Here is an 18,945-nt window from a genome sequence, read left to right on the forward strand (position 1 = left end):
TCCTTTTAACTGAAGCCATAAAGGAACTAAGGAGAATCTGATCTCAAGGAAGGAAATGCCTTTCTCAGCATAAAAGCAACAGGAAAAACACACAGAAAAAAATCGAGACTTCCATCATTTTTTTAAAGATTTTTAAGAAAACATTTACATATTTTAATAAAAAATTTAACATAAAATCCACATACATTTACAATAAATCAAATATTGGGGATCTAGTACAGTAAAAATAATACTTGATTTTTGTTTCCTGGCACAAAGTCACCAAAGTCTGGGAATTTGTAGTCTTTTGAATGCTAATATGACGACACAGGGGTCTTGGGGGCCTCAGAACTTCAGGACTGGGGGTGGGGTGGGGTGGGGTGGCTGGTCACCAGAAAAGCAACTCCTAGTCACAATTCTCCTTCAGTCCCACTGCCTTGCCTCCCCTGATGGCTGAGGGGGGCTAAACTGACTCAGTGAGCGATGGCCGACCAGTCATTTAACCTCTCCTGCTCAGTGCTGGAAAACTGAAAGTTTTACAGGGTGGGTGGGTGGGTGGGTGTGTGGGGGGTGGGATGGGGGTGGGGGTGTGGGGGTGTGGGTGTGGGTGTGGGTGTGTGTGTGTGTGTGTTATGTATAATCATATGATGTCCCTCTTTGTCTCTTGTGAGAATCTTTGACTCAAATTTTTGTTTGATGTACCTGCATACTTATTTTTTACACTTATTCAGCTACTCTGTATCTTTTGATTGGGGATTTTAAGACATTTACACTGAAAGTAATTACTGATAGTGAAAGTGAAAATGTTAGTCATTCAGTTGTGTTTGACTCTTTATGACCCATCTGGCTACTCCGTCCATGGGATTCTCCAGGCAAGAATACCAGAGTGGGTTGCCATGCCCTTCTGCAGGGGTTCTTCCTGACCCAGGGATTGAACCCAGATCTCTTGCATTGCAGGCAGATTCTTTTCCATTTGAGCCACCAGGGAAGCACTTACCATTTCCATTTTGTTGACTGTTTTTTGTCTTACAGTTTATTTGCTCCTCTTTTCTGTTTTTGCTTCCTGCCTTCATGCTTCCTTAGTGTTCTGCAGTGACATGCTTTGATTCCTTTCTCATCTTCCACTTATATCCTATGGGCATTTTCTTTGCGGGGAGGTTACATAACACTTTTTATAGTTACAACAATCTTTTAAACTAATTACTGCTTAATTTCAATCACATACAAAAATTCTACTCCTGTACATCTCCCCCTACTTATGTTATAAACATCACGAATTATATCTTTTTATATTTTATAGTTACTGTAGTTAGCCGTTTTTATTTTTTAATTTATGTACCACCATGACAGTATTACAGATTTTGGACCTTTCCATATGGGCTTTCCAGGTAGCTCAGAGGTAAAGAATCTGCTTGCCAACAAAGGAGCTCCAGGAAATGTGGGTTCGATCCCTGGGTTGGGAAGATCCCCTGGAGACAGAAATGGCAACCCACATCAGTATTCTTGCCTGGAAAATCCCGTGGACAGAGGAGCCTCATGGGCTGCAATTCATAAGGTGGCAAAGAACTGGGCATGACTGAGCCTCCCCACACCTGTCTGTATATCCACCTTTAACAGAGTGTTATGTTTTTGTGCGCTTTCACGTCACACCTTGCACCCTGTCATTAGCATTTCTGGCAAAGCAAGTCTAGTGATGTGCACTCCCTCAGCTTTTACTTCTCTTGCGAAGTCTTATTTCTCCTTCACTTCTGAAGGACAGTTTGGCCGGATCCAATTTCCTTGATTGGCGCTCTTCTTTTATTCTCGCACTTTGAATACATCGCCCCACTCCCTCTCGGCCTATAATGTCACTGCTGAAACACCTCTGAGAACCTTATGGGAGCTCCCCTGTGACAATTCACTTTTTTCTTGCTGTTTTCAAGATTCTCTTTGCCTCGGCCTTGTGAGTTTTATTACAATGTGTTTTGGTCCAGGCCTCTTTTGGGCATCTTGAATTTGGATGTCCATATCCTGCCGTGAGTTTCAGAAGCTTCATGACCTTCCTTCTAGGTCTCCCCCGTGACATATACTAGTCTACTTCTTTGTGTGCCATAAGCCTCCGAGGCTTCCCACACTCTTCATCATTCTTTTTCCTTTTTGCTCCTGACTTGATAATTTCAAGTGACTTGTCTCCAAATTCTGATTCTTTCTTCTGCTTGGTTAATCCTGCTGTTGAACACTCTAGAGAATTTTTCAATTTAGTTATTGTATTCTTCAGCTCCAGAATTTGTTTGGTTCTTTTTTATACTTTCTCTTTCTTGATATTTGCTTCTCTGGTGGCTCAGACTGTAAAGAATCACCTGCAATGCAGGAGACTGGGTTTCCCTGGACTGGGAAAATCCCCTGGAGAAGGGAATGGCAACCCGCTCCAATATTCTTGCCAGGACAATTCCATGGACAGAGGAGCCTGGTGGACTACACAGTCCATGAGGTCACAAAGAGCTGGACATGACTAAGTGACTACATTTTCTTTTCTTTCTTTCTTCTGTTGATATTTACATTTTGTTCATTTTCACAACTGCAATTAGTTCACTGTGCTCTCATAACATACGACAGCTTAAGACTATTATTTTGAATTCATCGTTAATTCACACACCTTAGCTTCTTTAGGGTCAGTTTCCGGATATGTATTTTGATCCTATGACTGGGCTACATTTCCCTGTTTCTTCATCGGCCTCATTATTTTTGGCTGGGATTTGGGCATTTGTAAAAACTGCCACCTCTCCCAGTCTTTCTGAACTGGCTTCATACAGGGAAAGACTTGCACCAATCAGCCTGGCTAGATCCTGGAGCCTCCAAACCTTCTCTGGGGACGTGTCTTCTCTCCACCTCTCACTGCCCAGAGCTGTAAGCTGCTTCTCCCTCCAGCATCCATCTGTGGGGCTGCAGGTTCTCTGGCCGCAAGCAGCTGAACTCTCCTTGTTCTCAGTGGCCCCACGGGTGCCAATCATGCCAGTCAGGTGAGAGAAATCGGCTTGTGAGGAGCTTCTCTTGTGCATGTAACCAGGAAGCTGTTCACTGAGAGTCCTGCTGAGGGGCACTTGTGGACGTGGCTCTTGTGGGTGAGGGAAGTGAAGCAGCCTATCACCACTTCAGTGCAGCTGCTCTTGGCGTTGTGCTGGCCTGGGTGACTGCAACTTCTTAACTGGTTTCTGGAGTCATAAGAGCTCTTCTGGACCATTGACTGTCAAGGCAATGTGTCTGCGGGTTAACAGATCTGCGGTTCCCTTTGCACAACCATGCTGCCTTCGCTCCTCTTAGGTTTGCCTTGCCACCTGTTGGCGGCTGACTTCTGATGTGAGGGCAGTTGTATGTGACTGAGCCCGTAACCTGGAGGGTCTGTGCTAACTTGAGGCTGTGTCAGAACGCAACTGAATCGGATGACACCCAGTTGGTGTCAGAGGACTGGAGAACTGCTTGGCGTCAGGAAAAAAAACAACATGGGGATATACATACTTATTATGATAAAAATGGAAATGTGTGAAGATGACCACTCTTAAATATAGTTATACACTGTTTTTTCTCTGTAAAATTTCTTAGCACACTTTCTTGCCACATCAACCAATGTCTATAATTACACCTTAGCACAAAACTTTTCCATTTATTGTGTAAAATACCACTATAAAACAACTTTCTTTTAAAGAAGTATTATTTATCTTCAGTCAATAAACTTACTATGAGCTACAGCTAAATACCTAGCAAAGAAAATCTAAAATGAGATATAATCGTTACAAGGAAATACTAAAGTTTTATTTTAAAGTTTAATAGATACAGAAGAGGGAGAATGGAGTAACTGGTACATGACATAGAGCAGGCCACTGGGTAGATGCAAAGAAATAGAGGAACACAACAGAACGGGAAAGACTAGAGATCTCGTCAAGAAAATCAAAGGTACCAAGGAAACATTTCATGCAAAGATGGATACAATAAAGGACAGAAATGGCATGGACCTAACAGAAGCAGAAGATATAAGAAGAGGTGGCAAGAATGCACAGAACTACACAAAAAAGATCTTCATGACCCAGATAACCACAATGGTGTGATCACTCACCTAGAGCCAGACATCCCGGAATGCGAAGTCAAGTGGGCCTTAGGAAGCATCACTACCAACAAAGCTAGTGGAGGTGATGCAATTCCAGTTGAGCTATTTCAAATCCTAAAAGATGGATGCTGTAAAAGTGCTGCACTCAATATGCCAGCAAATTTGGAAAACTCAGCAGTAACCATAGGACTGGAAAAAGTCAGTTTTCATTCCAATCCCTAAGAAAGGCAATGCCAAAGAATGTTCAAACTACCGCAGAATTGCACTCATCTCACACGCTAGCAAAGTAATGCTCAAAATTCTCCAAGCCAGGCTTCAACATTACATGAAACGTGAACTTCCAGATGTTGAAGCTAGATTCAGAAAAGGCAGAGAAACCAGAGATCAAATTGCCAACATCCGTTGGATCATCGAAAAAGCAAGAGAGTTTCAGAGAAACATCTCCTTCTGCTTTATTGACTATGCCAAAGACTTTGACTGTGTGGATCACAACAAACTGTGGGAAATTCTGAAAGAGATGGGAATACCAGACTGCCTGACCTACCTCCTGAGAAACCTGTATGCAGCTCAAGAAGCAACAGTTAGAACTGGACATGGAACAACAGACTCCAACAAGTTCCAAATCAGAAAAGGAGTACATCAAGGCTGTACACTGTCACCCTGCTTATTTAACTTATATGCAGAGTACATCATGAGAAATGCTGGGCTGGAAGAAGCACAAGCTGGAATCAAGACTGCAGGGAGAAATATCAATAACCTCAGATATGCAGATGACACCACTCTTATAGCAGAAAGCGAAGAATTAAAAAGCCTCTTGATGAAAGCGAAAGAGAAGACTGAAAAAGTTGGCTTAAAACTCAACATTCAGAAAACTAAGATCATGGCATCTGGTCCCATCACTTCATGGCAAATAGATGGGGAAACAGTGGAAATAGTGACAGATTTATTTTTTTGAGCTCCAAAATCATTGCAGATGGTGACTGCAGCTATGAAATTAAAAAACGCTTGCTCCTTGATAGAAAAGTTATGACCAACCTAGACAACATGTTTAAAAGACATTACTTTGCAGAAAGATTACTTTGCAACAAAGGTCCACTCGTGAAAGCTATGGTTTTTCCAGTAGTCACATATGGATGTAAGAGTCAGACCATAAGGAAAGCTGAGTGCCAAAAAACTGATGCTTTTGAACTGTGATGTTGCAGAAGACTCTTTGAGGGTCCCTTGGACTGCAAGCAGATCCAACCAGTCCATCCTAAAGGAGATCAGTCCTAGGTGTTCATTGGAAGGACTGATGCTGAAGCTGAAACTCCAATACTTTGGCCACCTGATGTGAAGAGCTGACTCATTTAAAAAGACCCTGATGCTGGGAAAGATTGAGGGCAGGAGGAGAAGGGGACGACAGAGGATGAGATGGTTGGATGGCATCACCAACTCAATGGACATGAGTTTGAGAAAACTCCGGTATTTGGTGATGGACAGGGAACCCTGGTGTGCTTCAGTCCATAAGGTGGAAAAGAGTTACTGAACTGAACTGGGTAGATGTATGTCATAAAGCCTGTAGTTATAATAAAATTTGCTGCAAGAATACAGCACAACAGAACAGAACACTACACCAACACCATACCCCACCTTACCCAACCCCCTTGGGGGCAGAGGACAACCCCACCATCACTGACCAAAGTGCCCAGGGAACGGGAAGCAGGAGGGCAAGCACACTTGGTTCCTCCCACGTGACTGCCCAGACCTGGATGCAGAGTTCTTGCTGGTGCAAGGCATGCTGGGAGTGAAGTCTCCAGTTGGGGGGCTGTACACACGACAAACACGTGCTGTTAGTGGGAAGTCAGCAGTCTCTCCCTAAAGGGCACCTGCCAGTCCCTAGGCTCTGCAGAACTAAGATGAACACCACTATACAGTTCTTAACTGTTGACAAAACACCTCCCGGTTCCCTAAGCCTCCACGTGCTGTTTGGGTTGAGATGATGCAGAAGATCACTATGCTGTTCTTAATGTTGTCTCCTTGACTATATAGCATGACTCATTCATCATGGAATGGGAAATAAAGGACCGTAGTAGACAATTTATGTGAAAGCACAGAAAGATACAGAAATGTTCACTGGCCAATTAACAAAATGTAAGCCCAGGAAGAATATAAATGAACTTCAGCATCTGCCATTAATTTCCAAGTTTAGCAACTAAGACTTCCTACTTGTACCCTAAATCACAACAAATTCCACACTGCAAAACTCTAATGAATTAGGTTGCCTCATAATTAGTATAGACTTCAAAGATCCTTTATTCTAAACCAGGGTCAGCAAAGACTGGCCCAGCCCTGCCTGTGTAAATACAGTTTTACTGGAGCACAGCCACGCTTGTTCACCAACACAGGTCACAGCTGTCTGCACACGACAGGCGCAGAGTTGCGCATCTGTGACGGACACCTGTGGCCCTTTACAGTCAGCTTCTCCACTCCTGCTCTAACCCTCTGGCTTAGAACAGGGGCTCTGCAGAGTGAATAATGCACTCACTGGGCCCATGTCTCACAATTGCTGAGAGGGGGTGGGGAACCAGGACTGTCTGCTGACGCCAGGCTACCAACTCCCTTTCCAGTGGTCCCAGTTCATTCATCAACAGAGAGCCAGGCTCTTGCACTTTTCTCACAAATGATGAGTCCTCTGGGTCCTACCCAGCACTCTACCTGTGCGGCTCAGCCATGTGGGCGTCTGGCAGAAGCTGCCTCTAAGTCACATGTCCATAGTCAACGCGCCCAGGATTCCCTGCTGCTCAGAGGTGACATCATCTTCCTCATCACTCCAGGTGCCCTTCAGCCTCTGACCTTCACTTCAAAAGGCACCAGCTCTCTTTTCCATTGGCTTGGCAAGTTCGCTTCCTCCCGCTTGTCCTGAACCTAATCCCTCTAGAATTCAGGCTCTTATTTCAGCCTGAACTCCGCTACCAGGATCCTACCTGTGTCACCTGCACCTCGCCTCTAAGCCCTCCTCCCCAGACAAGAATTCCCTGCGAAGCGGCAGGAAGCCATGACTCAAAGGCCTTCAATATTTACCTCCAAGATGAAGTCTAAACCCCTCAGTGGGGTTTCCCAGTTCTCCCTGTACAAACCTTCTATACCAATTAAACTGGTTTGTTTTCTATTCCCCAAGCTATTTGGGGTCCAAAGCTATGCCATTTCCTCCCTCCCTCACTATCTTTCTTCAAGAATCAGCTTAAATTCTACCTGCTCTTCTTCAAATAATGAAGTTAAAAGCGAGGTGCATAAAGAAAAGGGTGTGTGCACAACAGTTCTGTATTTCACCTGCTAATTCACCAGAGAGCCATTACCTTCCACAGTAAGACTTCTTAAATATACTCATTATTACAATACTTAAGCACAGCAAAAAAAAAAAATAAAAGTATATTAGGATGTTTGTTATACTGAAATTTGAGGCAAGACATAATTTTCTCAATGTTTAAGGCACTAATTACTGAAGCCCTAGTACTTTAAATATAAAATATGAAACCTGGATTCAAATTCCTGTTTGTAGCTACATAACTATACAAGTTCTTTAGCTTCCTTAAGTTACTCAAATGTAAAATACAGTCGATTTTCAATATTCAAGACAGCTATCAATCAGCAAATACTGAATTGCTGTTCTTACAGGAAATACGGGGTCAAGTTCCTGTGAGCCTCTGGTCACATTTTCTTCAATCATTCAATATATATCCTTGTTTTGTGCGTGTTTCGGCATAAAACCTCGTTGTTGTTGCTGTTTAGTCGCTAATTCGTGTCTGACACTTTTGAGACCCCATGGACTGTAGCCCGCCAGGTTCCTCTGTTCACAGGATTTCCCAGGTAAGAATACTTGAGTGTGTTGCCATTTTCTCCTGCAGGGGATCTTCTCAATTCAAGAGACTGAGGTCTCCTGCAATGGCAGGCAGATTCTTTCCCACTGAGCCACCTGGGAAGTGTATAAAACTTTAACATACACTGCATAGTTATTAATGTTGACCTCACAGGCAACACACTAACTCACCCTAACAGACTTCAACAGACCCCTCCCAGCACCACACAAGAAAGATTCTGTGTTATCTCAACTAAGATTCTTGGTTTTTCCTATCCTCAAAGCAGAGTAAAAAACACCTGAAACGTTCTCTGACTTTTTGTGGAATGCCTACAGAGTATGTCTAAGCCTTTTAAACTTTTAAATAAAGTCTTTTAAATTTTTAAATAAAGCTTTTTCATATTTAAATGAAAATATGCCCCAAATGCCCTGAGTTTTGTTTCTGAAGACATTCAACTGCAGCTGGAGAAGGCAATGGCAACCCACTCCAGTATTCTTGCCTGGAAAATTCCATGGACAGAGGAGCCTGGTGGGCTGCAAAGAGTTGGGCATGACTGAGCAACTAACACTCAGGACCCTGTTCAGGGCAGCTTGAAGCAAGTGAAAACCAGCTGAACCCTCCCTCATGCGGATCATCTCAGACCAACTTTTCCTCCTACCACTCTCACACCGCTCCCAGGAGCAGCGCCTAAAGACAGCCGCCTCCACATCCATCACCCAACCAGATAAATTCTAGCATTTAATAATACCCAGCCTTAAGGATGGTTTTTTCCCCAGCTGTAGGCCTGAGACAGGAAGTGCCCCGTGATACATACATTATTTATTGAGGGAACCATTCCAAGTACACAAAAATGTTTGCGGTGGAAAAGCAAATATGTGATTTTAAACATACATTTATGTATGTACATAAATGCTTCATGGATAGCTATATTAAGAAAAATAATAGTACTTCCTATTGGAAAGAGGAAGAAGACCCAATATTGAACATCCAGAAATGTTTTACTATATGCATAGCAGATGTTGTTTAAACAAACATTAGATTCATTAAAACTTCTAAATCTCTCTTTTTAAATGATTACAATAAATGTTTCAGCTTAAAAACCTGTTATACTTTAATACAAAATAGATGCATATTCATGACAAAAAAGGGTAATCGCCTACAGAGACTCAGATAAATTTGCTTTCTATAATGTTAAAGCTATTTTAGTAACAGTTACGTGTTCCTTAAATCCCAGGAATGACTGAATGCCTCACATTTCAAACTTACTAGAACCTAACATTAAGCTATTTTTTCTTTTTTTAAAAAACGACACAGATTATAGCTGTGTGACCTGACTTTCAAGTAAGTTGATTGACCAGATTTGAACACAAATTAAATGCTTTTCTGGAATAAGACAAAGGGCACTCCCAGCCTACATGTTTTAATATGAACTGACTTTTTTGAGGGGACAGGGAGGAGTGGGGGGAAGGTACAGACTGAAAATGAAGTAGAATGAGAATGTCTTTCTAATGAGACACAATTTAACAGATCCATTAAATCCTTCTGTATTAACTCCTACTTCTTTCAACTTTAAAATTTTGTAGGCAGAAGTTTTATGTTAGACTTGTCATAAATTTTAAAATTTAATTTTAAGAGAAGCTGGCTTTGGGATAAATATCAATCTACCTGATGAAATGAACTAAATTTAGAGTATGACTAACTTGCCACAAAAAGTCTTTGTTTTTCTATAGCGAAGTTTTTTCAACACATCAAACTATAGATACACTTGATAAAGTAAGATAGAAACTGCAGTCAAATCTCACTCCTAGAAGATAACCCAGGATAAAATGCAGACGCCTTTGGGGAAACACCACCAAAGACGTGATCTATGAAAGGGGTAACTGATAACCTGCTGCTGCTGCTAAGTCGCTTTAGTTGTGTCCGACTCTGTGCGACCCCATAGACGGCAGCCCACCAGGCTCCTCCTGGGATTCTCCAGGCAAGAACACTGGAGTGGGTTGCCATTTCCTCTCCATTGCATGAAAGTGAAAAGTGAAAGTGAAGATGCTCAGTCTATCTGACTTGTAGCAACCCCATGGACTGCAGCCCACCAGGCTCCTCCATCCATGGGATTTTCCAGGCAAGAGTACTAGAGTGGGTTGCCATTGCCTTCTCCGTTTCATAAATGACTGCTATCCAAAATACACAAAGAATTCTTAAAACTCAACAATAAGGGGAAAAAAGCAACTCAATTAAAACATGGGGCAAGAAAATCTGAACAGTCATCTCACTGAAAGAGACAGGAGTGAGTGAAAGTCACTCAGTTATGTCCGACTCTTTGTGACCCCATGGACTATACAATTCATGGAATTCTCCAGGCCAGAATACTGGAGTGGGTAGCCTTTCCCTTCTCCAAGGGATCTTCCCAACCCAGGGTTCAAACCCAGGTCTCCTGCATTGCAGGCGGATTCTTTACCAGCTGAGCCACAAGAGAAGCCCAAGAATACTGGAGTGGGTAGCCTGTATGGATGGCAAATGATCAAGATGAAGAGATGCTCTGTATCAAATGTTATCAGGGAAATGCAAATTAAGCCACAGTGAGATGCCAGTACACATCTATCAGAATGACCAACATCCAGAACACTGACGTCACATGCTGGCAAGCACAGGAAGCAACAGGAAGTCTCACTCATTGCTGGTGGGCATGCAAACTGGTGCAGCCACTGTGGAGACAGTCTGGTTCTAACAAACAGAATATACTCTTACTCTACGATCCAGGAATCACACAGTCCTTGGTATCTATCCAAACGAGTTAAAAACTAACATCCACACAAAACCCTGCATATGATGTTTTATAGAAGCTTCATTTATAATTGCTAAAACCTGGAAGCAACCAAGGTACCACCCGGCAGTGAACTGGTAAACTGGTACATCCAGACAATGGGATATTATTCAGCATTAAAAAGAAATGCGCTACCAAGCCGTGAAAAGACACGGAGGATCCTTAAATGCACACTGCTCAGCCAGTAAGAGAAGTCAATCTGTAAAAGCTGCATATCTTATGATTCAACTCTGACATTCTGGAGAAGCAAAACTATGGAGACAGCAAAAAGATCAGTGGTTGCGGGGGGCAGGGGAGGGATGAATAGGCAGAGCAGAGGGGATTTTTAGGGCAGTGAAACTGTACTACATGGCACTATAATGGTGAAGTCATGTCACTATATACTTGTCTAATCCACAGAAGAGACAATACCAAGACAATACGAAGTTAATGTAAACTGTGGATTCTGGGCAATAATGATGTGTCAGTGGAGGTTCCTTGGCTGTAACAAATGGGATTTTGCTAGTATGGGGGATGCTGTACATCTGTGGGGACAGAGAGTATATGGGAACTCTGTTTTCCACTGAGTTTTGTTGTGTACCTAAAAAAAAAAAGTCTATTAAAACACACATACAACTACACACAGAGGAAAAAAAAAAAACTGTATAGACTGTAATTCTATAAACTTGAAGAGACACAGGTTCGATCCCTGGGTCAGGAAGATGCCCTGGAGAAAGACGGTATCCCACTCTAGTATTCTTGCCTGGAAAATACCATGGACAGAGGAGCCTGGAGTCCATGGGGTGACAAAGAGTTGGAAAGGATTGAGCGACTAAACAACAATGGTTATGTCTAGGTAGTATATATGTGGGTGCTTAATCTCCTATCCTTCCAACTTTTCTCTGTTAAAGGACAGAAATAGTATGGACCTAACAGAAGCAGAAGATATTAAGAAGCAGTGGCAAGAATACACAGAAGAACTGTACAAAAAAGATCTTCACGACCCAGATAATCACGATGGTGTGATGACTCACCTAGAGCCAGACATCCTGGAATATGAAGTCAGGTGGGCCTTAGGAAGCATCACTATGAACAAAACTCGAGGAGGCAACGGAACTCCAGTTGAGCTATTTCAAATTCTAAAAGATGATGCTGTGAAAGTGCTGCACTCAATATGTCAGCAAATTTGGAAAACTCAGCAGTGGCCACAGGACTGGAAAAGGTCAGTTTTCATTCCAATCCCAAAGAAAGGTCATACCAAAGAATGCTCAAACCTACTGCACAATTGCACTCATCCCACATGCTAGTTAAGTAATGCTCAAAATTCTCCAAGCCAGGCTTCAGCAATATGTGAACTTCCAGATGGTCAAGCTGGTTTTAGAAAAAGGCAGAGGAACCAGAGATCAAATTGCCAACATCCACTGGATCATGGAAAAAGCAAAAGAGTTCCAGAAAAACATCTATTTCTGCTTTCTTGACTATGCCAAAGCCTTTGACTGTGTGGATCACAATAAACTGTGGAAACTTCTGAAAGAGCTGGGAATACCAGACCACCTGACCTGCCTCTTGAGAAACCTGTATGCAGGTCAGGAAGCAGCAGTTAGAACTGGACATGGGACAGCAGACTGGTTCCAAATAGGAAAAGGAGTACGTCAAGGCTGTATACTGTCACCCTGCTTATTTAACTTATATGCAGAGTACAAGAGAAATGCTGGGCTGGAAGAAGCACAAGCTGGAATCAAGATTGCTGGGAGAAATATCAATAACCTCAGATATGCAGATGACACCACCCTTATGGCAGAAAGTGAAGAGGAGCTAAAGAGCCTCTTGATGAAAGTGAAAGAGGAGAGCGAAAAAGTTTGCTTAAAGCTCAACATTGAGAAAACTAAGATCATGGCATCTGGTCCCATCACTTCTTGGCAAATGGATGGGGAAACAGTGGAAACAGTGGCTGACTTTATTTTTCTGGGCTCCAAAATCACTGCAGATGGTGATTGCAGCCATGAAACTAAAAGACGTTCACTCCTTGGAAGGAAAGTTATGACCAACCTAGAGAGCATATTAAAAAGCAGAGACATTACTTTGCCAACAAAGGTCCGTCTAGTCAAGGCTATAGTTTTTCCAGTAGTCATGTATGGATGTGAGAGTTGGACTATACAGAAAGCTGAGCACCGAAGAATTGATGCTTTTGAACTGCGGTGTTGGAGAAGACTCTTGAGAGTCCGTTGGACTGCAAGGAGATCCAACCAGTCCATCCCAAGGAAATTAGTCGTGGGTGTTCATTGGAGGAACTGATGTTGAAGCTAAAACTCCAATACTTGGCCACCTGATGGGGGAGAGCTGACTCATTTGAAAAGACCCTGATGCTGGGAAAGATTGAGGGCAAGAGGAGAAGGGGAGAACAGAAGACGAGGTGGTTGGATGATGTCACCAACTCAGTGGCCATGAGTTTGAGTAAACTGTGGGATTTGGTGATGGACAGGGAGGCCTGGTGTGCTGCAGTTCATGGGGTCGCAAAGAGTGGGACACGACAGACCAACTGAACTGAACTGAATTTAACTTAGAAGGGGAAGAAACGTGTTTTGGGATTCATTAGGAGAAACAGAAGCAGAATATAGAAGAACAGATTATAAAACAGATCATTAAATTTTAAGTTCATTCAGAAACAATACTGCTTATCTTTGACCAATAATATTTATTTACAGAATTAAATTTTCTGTAACCACATTTAAACTGCACTTAAATTCTCAACATTATATTTAAGAAAGCTGTTTTTTAGAATAACCATAAAATTTTGAGATTTAAAAAGTAAACAGAAGGGTGAGCACTAAAACTACCAAGAAATGGTTTCTGAAAGACCCTTCAGACAGGGATGATATTTAAATGCTTATCCAAGGGTATTTAACTCCCACTAAAAAAACACCCAAATGAAGGAACTTCAGTTCCAAGGGAAGTTATTTAGAACCAACTGGGAAAGAAACAATCTCGTGAACTATTTCCAAGTGCCCAGAAGACAGACATAGATCACCATTAACTTCCGTCTTACGCCAACAGCAACAGGAGAGGGTTTCCAAACATTTAACAAACAAGAAGTTGTATGACCACCGTCATTGTTAACATAAAAAGCTCAATTTCTGACCTAATTTCACTGCATAGGAAAAGGAACGCTGCGTTGGGGGTGGGGTGGAGGGGAGCGTACGTAACGCGCACAGGATCCACCTGGGGTCCTTTTTAATTAAAACATTCTAAACATTCCAGGCATATCTCCGAACTTGTAACGGCAGTGTCTGTCTAAATAAAGGCCATCTGCCTTCTTCCTCCAACCGAGGGTTTAAACAGAGGTGAAGGTCTGTTTGTTATCTGAAGAAGTATTTAGCGCACTCGGCGCGCCGGCTGCAGTCCCCAGAAGCTCCTGACCTCGCCGGCGGGACGGTGCCCCGCTCCAGTCCAGGCCTCGCCGGTGAGTCCAGCCCAGCGCGCCGCGCGGCCCCGGACTCGGCGCTGGACTGATGGGCCCGGGCCGGGGCCAGGGCCGCGTCCACTCGGCAGGCAGGTCCCCCCGCGCCGCTGGAAGGCCACGGCCCGAGGTTCCCACCTCCGGGAACTGCGCCCGCCATCCCAAACCCGCGCGAGGGGCGGCGGGGCGCTGGGTTCAGTCACTCGTAACGTGGCGGTGGGTGGGGGGGGGGTGGTTCACCACGGGACACAGCCGCCGGGCCCGGACCAGCCTCGGGAAATTAAAGGGCCGCGCGGCGCGGGCCTCACCTGCGCGCCCCACCTGTGCGCTTACCCCACTGCGCGGCCAGGCCTCGGCCGCGCGCATCCCGACCCGCGCCTCCCTCCCCGACCCCCGCCTCCCGCGCCCCGCCCCCCCTGCGCCCCCTCACCTGAGCGGCGGCGGGGGCGGTGGCGGGCGGCGCCCCCCCTCGCAGGCCGTCCTCCTCCTCGGGGGCCTCGTCCAGGAGCACCCGGCTTCGGCCCAGCTTCCACATGCTGCAGGCGGGCGGGCGGGCGCCGGTGTCCGTGCGTGCCCCTCCTCGGCCGGCCCGCAGCACGGACGCCCGGGCTGCGGCTCCTGGAGGACCGGACGCTGCCAGTGGGGCCGGGCGGGGCCGGGCTGTGGGGCGGGCCCACCCCCGGACCGGGCCCTCCCCAGCCCACCCCGCCCCCTCCCGGACAGGGCTCGGTCCCCTCACCCAACCAGACCCGGCGTCCGTCCGGGCCCGGGCCCACCTCCAGACCCGGGCCACACCCCCCGGGCCTTCACTTCCCCTGCTCGTCGCCCCTCTCAGGTCACCACCGCCCCACCCCCGGCCAGGCCCTGCCCCCGACCGACCCCCACCCCCAGAGGCTCCTCCTCCTCTGAGAGGTGCTCACCCACTAACATAATCCCACGAGGTCCTTTCCGCAGCCGCCCACCCAAACCGACCCTCTCACCCCTCGCCCCTCACCCAAGCTCCTGTCACCTAGCCCCTACTCATCTCGGACCCTCTCCGCTCCCCCCTTGACCCAAGCTCCCCGCAATCCGGCCGACCTGCTCACCCCTCACCCCGTGATACCTCCTCACCCCGAGCGCACCCCCACCCCGAGCTGACCCTTTCACCCCTCACCCTTCACCCCGAACTGGGTCGCGGCCAGGCCCGCCGGGCGGCGGCGCGGGGGGCGGGGCGGCCGGGGCTCCGGTCACCATGGCGACAACCACCGGACGCCGAGCGGGCATGGTGCGCATGCGCACAGCACAGTGTCCGCGGCTCGGGCGCGGTGGGTGGGGCTGGAGGTGGTGGTTGCTCGGGTTCCGGCTGGGTCGGCCGGCCCCGGTGCCTGGTGGTCCCCGGGGTGCGCAGGCGTCCCGCCTGGAGCTCCGGTGGGTAACAGCGCGAATGTTAGCTGGCACCGCAGAGGGTGGAGGCACTGGGCATGCGGACCTGCCACCGAGGGGAGGGTGCGGCCGAGCCCCGGGATGGGCGGCAGACGGTGGGCTCGGCCCAGGCGGGTGCGGGGAGAGGGACCGGAATATGTTTGCGTTCGGAGCGGAAGGCCCGCGGAGAAAGCGGGCAGCTCGCTGGCTACACCACCTTGGAAGCCGCCGTGTTGCGCGCCAGACGCTTGCTTTCCGGGAGCCTGACGTTGACCAGCAAGTAAGATGACCCACACGTGGTGTAGTTCACGGGCAGTCGAGGGGACTTTGTGACAGTTATGACAACCGAGACTTGTTACTTTTTCTCAGTATTGCGTTTTAGTCACAGTCATGGCGAGCGAACCCCAACCTGTGGCAGAGGAGGACCGGCCCACCCGGCTCTCTGGCTTCTTACCCAAACCCCAAGTACAATACAGGATAACTTTTACTTTCTGTCTCATAAAGGAGCCATACAATGAAATATAAAAGATATTCAACTCCAGTGTAATCAGTTCAGTTCACTTGCGCAGTCGTGTCCGACTCTTTGTGACCCCATGGACTGCAGCACGCCAGGCCTCCCTGTCCATCACCAACTCCAGGAGTTTACTCAAATTCATGTCCATTGTCTCGGTGATGCCATCCAACCATCTCATCCTTTGTCGTTCCCTTCTCCCGCCTTCAGTCTTTCTCAGCATCAGGGTCTTTTCTAAGGAGTCAGTTCTTCACATCAGGTGGCCAAAGTATTGGACTTTGAGCTTCAGCATCAGTCCTTCCAATGAATATTCAGGACTGATTTCCTTTAGGATGGATTGGCTGGATCTCCTTGCAGTCCAAGGGACTCTCAAGAGTCTTCTCCAACACCACAGTTCAAAAGCATCAATTCTTCTGTGCTCAGCTTTCTTTATAGTCCAACTCTCACATCCATACATGACTACTGGAAAAACCAAAGCTTTGACTAGAGGAACCTTTGTTGGCAAAGTGATGTCTCTGCTTTTTAATAAGCTGTCTAGGTTGGTCATAGCTTTTCTTCCAAGGAGTAAGCATCTTTTAATTTCATGGCTGCAGTCACCATCTGCAGTGATTTTGGAGCCCAAAAACAAAGTTTTGGGCTCCACTGTAATCAGGGAAATGCAAATGAACATAAGAACCCTTTCCTGCTCATGAACATGAGGTCCTTTTCTCCCCTGTCAAGATGGTGAACATTTGCAAGGATGTACCTTGTGTTAGTATCTATTACAATTTAAACCCAGGAATCCTCTGCCCAGCAAATTAACACTCGCAGAGAAACTTTTTACTAATGTGATATGCTTCAGTATTGCTTGTATTTTCACAACAAATGTGTATTAGTTGAGAAATCCAGAATCATTGGCTTCTATACCATTTTCACAAGTTTTGTAATTTTACTACTCTGAGGGGGCAAAAAAACCATCAGCTGTACCTTTTGAGGTTTTCCAGATGTAATGACCAGGAAAAGTTTTAAAAGGAAGAGAGGCTCTGAGTTTGTCTTTGGGAGACCCTGCAGAACCCCCAAGAACAGACCCAGTGGTGAGGGACATGGGAGTCCTCGCAGGGTTAGTGGTTAGGGCATGTGAAGTAAAAGTGTTAGTCACTCAGTGGTGTCCAACTCTTTGCAATCCAATGAACTGTAACTCTCTAGGATCTTCTGTCCTTGGAATTCTCCAGGTAGGAATACTGGAGCAGGTTGCCATTCCCTCTTGCAGGGGATCTTTCTGACCCAGGGATCGAACGTGGGTATCTTGGGTTACAGGCAGATTCTTAACCATCTGAGCCACACCATGGAAGGGGAAATTTTACCTATCAGCCAGCTACCTGGAACCCATGCCTGTGGCAAGAAGCCCAGGAGACCCCATTCTCCCTTCTCACTGAGTCAGGAGGATCATTAGATAAACACACAGGCACACCCACCAGGGCCCCAAATATCTCTGGATCCACAAGGCACAAATACCTGAAACTGGCCTAGAACCAGAGAATACTTACTGAAGAATACTGTACCCACTAGAAATTAAGGAACTCTTTCTTCATGGGACTATATAAGAATGTTAAAACTATATAGATATATACATTTTTCAAAGGATCAAGATCATACCCAAGAAAAAGAAATGCAAAAAGGCAAAATGGTTGTCTGAGGAGGCCTTACAAATAGCTGAGAAAAGAAGAGAAGCAAAAGCAAAGGAGGAAAGGAAAGATATACCCATTTGAAGGTAGAGTTCCAAAGAATAGCCAGGAGAGATAAGAAAGCTTTCCTCAGTGGCCAATGCAAAGAAACAGAGGAAAACAATAGAATGGGAAAGACTAGAGATCTCTTCAAAATTAGAGGTACCAAAGGAACATTTCATGCAAAGATGGGCACAATAAAGGACATAAATAGTATGAACCTAACAGAAGCAGAAGATATAAGAAGAGGTGGCAAGAATACACAGAACTACACAAAAAAGATCTTCATGACCCAGACTTCACACCACCATGGTATGATCCCTCACCTAGAGCCAGACATCCTGGAATGCAGTCAAGTAGGCCTTAGGAAGCATCACTACCAACAAAGCTAGTGGAGGTGATGGAATTCCAGTTGAGCTATTTCAAATCCTAAAAAATGTTGCTGTGAAAGTGCTACACTCAATATGTCAGCAAATTTGGAAAACTCAGCAGTGGCCACAGGACTGGAAAAGGTCAGTTTTCATTCCAATCCCTAAGAAAGGCAATGCCAAAGAATGTTCAAATTACTGTACAATTTTACTCATCTCCCACGCTAGCAAAGCAATTCCCAAAATTCTCCAAGCCAGGCTTCAACAGTGCATGAACCAAAAACTTCCAGATGTTGAAGCTAGATTTAGAAAAGGCAGAGAAACCAGAAATCAAATTGCCAACATCTGTTGGATCATCAAAAATTCTTAGAGAGTTCCAGAAAAACATCACAAAGCATTTGACTATGTGGATCACAACAAACTGTGGAAAATTCTTCAAGAGATGGGAATACCAGACCACCTGACCTGCCTCCTGAGAAATCTCAGGTCAGGAAGCAACAGTCAGTTCCAAATTGAAAGTAGTACGTCAAGGCTGTACATTGTCACCCTGCTTATTTAACTTCTATGCAGAGTACATCATGAGAAATGTTGGGCTGGATCAAGAACAAACTGGAATCAGGATTGCTAAGAGAAATATCAGTAACCTCAGATATGCAAATGACACCACCCTTATAGCCGAAAGCGAAGAACTAAAGAGCCTCTTGATGAAAGTGAAATAGGAGAGTGAAAATGTTGGCTTAAAACTCAACATTCAGAAAACTAAGATCATGGCATCTGGTCCCATCACTTAATGGCAAATAAATGGGGAA

General features: G+C 45.6%; 1 protein-coding gene and 1 long non-coding RNA gene across 6 annotated transcripts in view; one reads left to right on the forward strand and one right to left on the reverse strand.

Moving 5' to 3' along the window:
* The window catches only part of TDRP (testis development related protein), a 43,814-nt gene extending 28,391 nt beyond the window's left edge, over positions 1-15,423 (reverse strand). The window contains exons 1-2 of one of the 5 annotated variants that reach the window (XM_069567600.1): positions 15,292-15,423; positions 14,584-14,771 (exon numbers count right to left, since the gene is read on the reverse strand). In XM_069567600.1, coding sequence (XP_069423701.1) covers positions 14,584-14,688 — 105 coding nt within the window. In that variant the 5' untranslated portion in view covers positions 14,689-14,771; positions 15,292-15,423. Of the gene's footprint in view, positions 1-14,583; positions 14,772-15,230 lie in introns of all 5 variants that reach the window. The other 4 variants (XM_069567581.1, XM_069567591.1, XM_069567574.1 and 1 more) reach the window with 4 other exon arrangements.
* A 267-nt stretch (positions 15,424-15,690) lies between these two features.
* LOC138428873 (uncharacterized) lies at positions 15,691-16,098 on the forward strand. Its single transcript, XR_011252665.1, has 2 exons — positions 15,691-15,834; positions 15,924-16,098. It is a non-coding gene; the product is annotated as an uncharacterized lncRNA (long non-coding RNA).
* The last annotated feature ends 2,847 nt before the right edge of the window (positions 16,099-18,945 follow it).

Source organism: Ovis canadensis, chromosome 1 (genome assembly GCF_042477335.2).
Source record: "Ovis canadensis isolate MfBH-ARS-UI-01 breed Bighorn chromosome 1, ARS-UI_OviCan_v2, whole genome shotgun sequence".
Classification (NCBI taxonomy): domain Eukaryota; kingdom Metazoa; phylum Chordata; class Mammalia; order Artiodactyla; family Bovidae; genus Ovis; species Ovis canadensis.